Source organism: Maniola jurtina, chromosome 10 (assembly GCF_905333055.1).
Source record: "Maniola jurtina chromosome 10, ilManJurt1.1, whole genome shotgun sequence".
NCBI classification, from domain to species: domain Eukaryota; kingdom Metazoa; phylum Arthropoda; class Insecta; order Lepidoptera; family Nymphalidae; genus Maniola; species Maniola jurtina.
The window spans coordinates 5,746,100-5,749,981 of record NC_060038.1 but is presented as its reverse complement, the minus strand read 5'-3'; the positions used below and the strand labels follow the sequence as shown (position 1 = coordinate 5,749,981).

At 33.7% G+C, this 3,882-nt stretch overlaps 1 protein-coding gene across 1 annotated transcript; it reads right to left on the bottom strand.

The window, feature by feature from the left end:
• Positions 1-344: 344 nt before the first annotated feature.
• On the bottom strand, positions 345-3,521 carry LOC123869076. The gene is made up of 5 exons (XM_045911812.1): positions 3,449-3,521; positions 2,702-2,921; positions 1,721-1,854; positions 855-1,010; positions 345-496 (listed from the first exon to the last, which is right to left on the bottom strand). The coding sequence occupies exons 1-5, from the start codon at positions 3,519-3,521 to the stop codon at positions 345-347; spliced, it is 735 nt and encodes a 244-aa protein (XP_045767768.1).
• Between the last annotated feature and the right edge of the window lie 361 nt (positions 3,522-3,882).

Sequence of the window (3,882 nt, the reverse complement as noted above, 5' to 3'; positions counted from 1 at the left end):
AAAAAGATGCGAGAAGATAAAAACCCGGCCAAGTGCGAGTCAGATTCGCGTATCGAGGGTTCCATTCTACAGTAAATGTCAAACGGTAAGAATCACTTTTCTTAACGCACCCCAAAATTAACTTGATTGAGGTTTGTAGAGGTTTACTGTTAATATAAAAAAAACTATGATAGATAGAGCGCTGGTTTTATTTTTCCTGAAAAATATGCATAAATTATTATTTGTTATAGATTAATATTTATTTAGGACAGTCAAGGTAGCTCGCTGTATGTTTACAACAGCCGTACTACCGTGGCAAACGAAAATATGTATATTTATACCAGCTTAAAACACAAAATAGACTATTAATACAAAGCCAGTTCTTCCAAAGGTCGTGAACGCATAAAAATCTTCACTGCATCAAAAATTTTACTCGTAATTTTCCTTTGGAAGAATGCACCAAAGTTGCTAACCATAATCCTCCAACTTTCATTTACTAAATTATGAAGTAGATCACCTGAAATAATAATTAAAAATTTTAAAAAAAATTGGCAGTCCATTACAAACCAAGGAGTAACGGCTACTTTTTAACCGACTTTCAAAAATGGAGGAATTGTGATTTTCTACTTATATGTACACCGATATCTCCGAGTTTTGCGAACCGATTTGTAACTTTTTTTTTATCTTTTAAAACCTGTTTCAGTCTAACATGTATTGTATATGTACTTTGTTGCACCACAAAACACAAATGACAGGTTACAAAAAAAGAAAACTTAAAAAGTAGGTACATAAATGGCAATACACAATAAAGGCAAGAGTACATAATATGTATGTACATATAAAGGTATCCAAATAATTAAGTGGAATAAACTTACTCTTTTTCTTATCTCCATTGTATAAATTTTCTAATCGAGAGATGACGCCATCAGCTGTATCGTATCCGTAGTAATAGGTTTTCAAATCCATAACGTCCTTTCCGTTTTCATCTTTTATAATATCAAATACGAACAGTATCTCCATTTGCATTGTTTCTGAAATATTTGTGCATTTGAATTGTCTCAGCACTTTTTTCATTAATACGAAATTCTCAAACATAATTGAAGAGGAGTTAATTCTTAGCATACTCCAAACAAACGTAGTCTCATTTAAATAATAACCAATGAAACCCAATGAAATTTTGTAACACCTTCAAGAAATTAATATCGTGTGTGAATTGTGTCTTATTATCGTTTAGGTAATTTGTAATTTCGTGCTTTTAAATACATACAAGTCCTTGAGTCCGTTTAACTTTAAAACTACACATTTTCAAGGAAATTTGGTATCCCACAGGTACAGATAAAAATGCATCCACGAAATTGGATTGAGCTTGATTGGTTAATATTCAGATGAGTAACAAGTGTAAATTAAAAATTTATAACACCCCCGACAAGTGAAGGTTACAGTAATAACTAGAAAAGAGCTGATAACTTTCAAAAGGCTGAACCGATTTTCATGGATTATACTTAGCTAAGAACACTCTCGATCAAGCCACCTTTCAAACAAAAAAAATACTAAATTTAAATCGGTTCATTAGCTTAGGAGCTACGATGCCACAGACAGATACACAGATACACACGTCAAACTTATAACACCCCTCTTTTTGGGTCGGGGGTTAACAAACTGCGTTTGTATGGAGTACACCAGGGGAGCATGCCAGGAAAATTTTTCTTAAGAATTTAATTTGAAGTGAGGTAAAGCTTACTCAGAGTTAGGTCTCCTCTGCCACTTCCATTAACAGGTAATACAGATAATAAAACTCCGTCCAATACAGAATAAAATTCCAGAATAATATCTGTGTGAAATAAAACTCGCATGGTTTTTAAATCCATATTTATGCTGAAAAGAGAAGTAAATTACAATTTGTAATCTTTTTATCTGAATACTTTTCAAATAAACTGTTAACTTTCTGTACCATCGAAATCAGCAGCTCGATTGCGGTAGAATGACAGCAACAATGTCACGATCGCAATCACCTCTGATTGATTGACGCTCGCTCACTATTGGCTACTATGCATTGTTGCAACAAGAATAGCATTTTAGCCATTAACAACAATTGCGATTGTAATAATGATTGATGCAGATTTTACGAAATCGAGCTTCAGAACTCTCTTTTTGTACTTCACACAAGGGCATCAGTCCACCTAATTCCAGTGGTAGTCTAGATCTAACCTCTACTTGGACTACTACTGGAATAATGTGGTAATCCGCAGTAAAGCATTTTCGTATCTATAGCCCTCCACGTTGTTCTGTGTGGTTAGGTGATCTACCACGTGGTTTTTGCCCTCTACCTTGCCCATGTCTATAAATCCATCTATATTGCCAGGCAGGTATCAGCCAATGTAACCAGAGTGAAAGTACCCCAGAATCATTGGTGACAGATCGTGAAAGTCTATGTTGGATAATGGCATTCCGCCCACTCAGACTTTTTGTAGGTTTGATAATTCGCGCCGATAGTTTCGCCGACTTTTATCATAGATTTTCTGTACGACGGTTTCAGTCATAGAATAAAATGTAGCTCCGTCATCAATGGTTTCAATATTGCAATCTCTATGTTTAATTTTTTGCCAACAAAAAATCACTCACTGATTTTATACATATATTATTGGACGTGGGCGGAGCGCCTAGCTAGACTAGAAAATTTAAACCATTTATTAGGTTCTAAAACTCAGACAAATAATCTTACCTAACATTGTCAATAATCGCATTTTTCAACCCTCCTGCTTTTACATCGGTCCAATTGAAAAAAAAATTATCAGCTGCTACTATTATAGGGTCTAGGGGTACTTTGTCCAAGGGCTGAATACCAAGTTTGGGGTTTCCATTAACAAATTCCTTTAACTTCTTTTGAGTCTGCTTGGTTAAACACGGGGAATCGGCGAGCGAGCATCTAGTGTCAGGGTGTACTGAACAAAAAAAAAATATTCACTCGAATCTTCGAAAAACACAAAATTTCAAATTTAATATGACTATTACGTCAGCAGATAACTACTAATAAAAATATATCATATTATAATATATTATACAGATGTATTAAAAAGCTCACCTTCTTATCTCTTTGGTTACAATGTTTAAAAGATCAAAAATGTCTCACACAATACACACAATACTTTCAACTCAAGATACTGAAAGATAGGTGATACGTATTAGAAATAATTTCTGTCACAAGGCAGTCTGGTAAAATTATTATCTTCTACTAGCCGATGCCCGCGACTTCGCCCGCGTGGATTTAGGTTTTTCGAAATCCCGTGGGAACTCTTTGATTTCCGGGATAAAAAGTAGCATATGTGCTAATCCAGGATATTATCTATCTCCATTCCAAATTTCAGCCAAATCCTCTAGTTGTTTTTGCGTGAAGGATTAACAAACATACACACACACACACACACACATACACTCAAACTTTCGGCTTTATAATATTAGTGTGACTTACTTGCATTTGACAACTGTAAGAAGGTTACTACAAATAATATTGTTACGCTAAAAATTTTAGCTTTCTGCGTCATCACGTGTTCCTTTATTAAACTATAGAGATAAGACTGAACGTATAAGCTAATTTTGTTTCTTTATAAATTATTTATACAGTATGCAAATAAAAAATAATCATCAATTATTATCATCAACATTTACGCAGACGCTATTAAAACACTACCTATTTAAAAATGTGTGCTTAAAGAGCAATGTTGATGAAGGTATTTAATGAATTAACTCTTGTATACTTTAAAATAAAATCTAAAATACCCTTTAGTACTTAAAGTTTGATTTTATCTCGAAATCATAAACAAAAAATATTTTATGGTCTTGATTTTTAATTAGTGGTAATGTTATTTATAGCAGAGTTAGGCGCAATGCACACCTAAAGAGTCG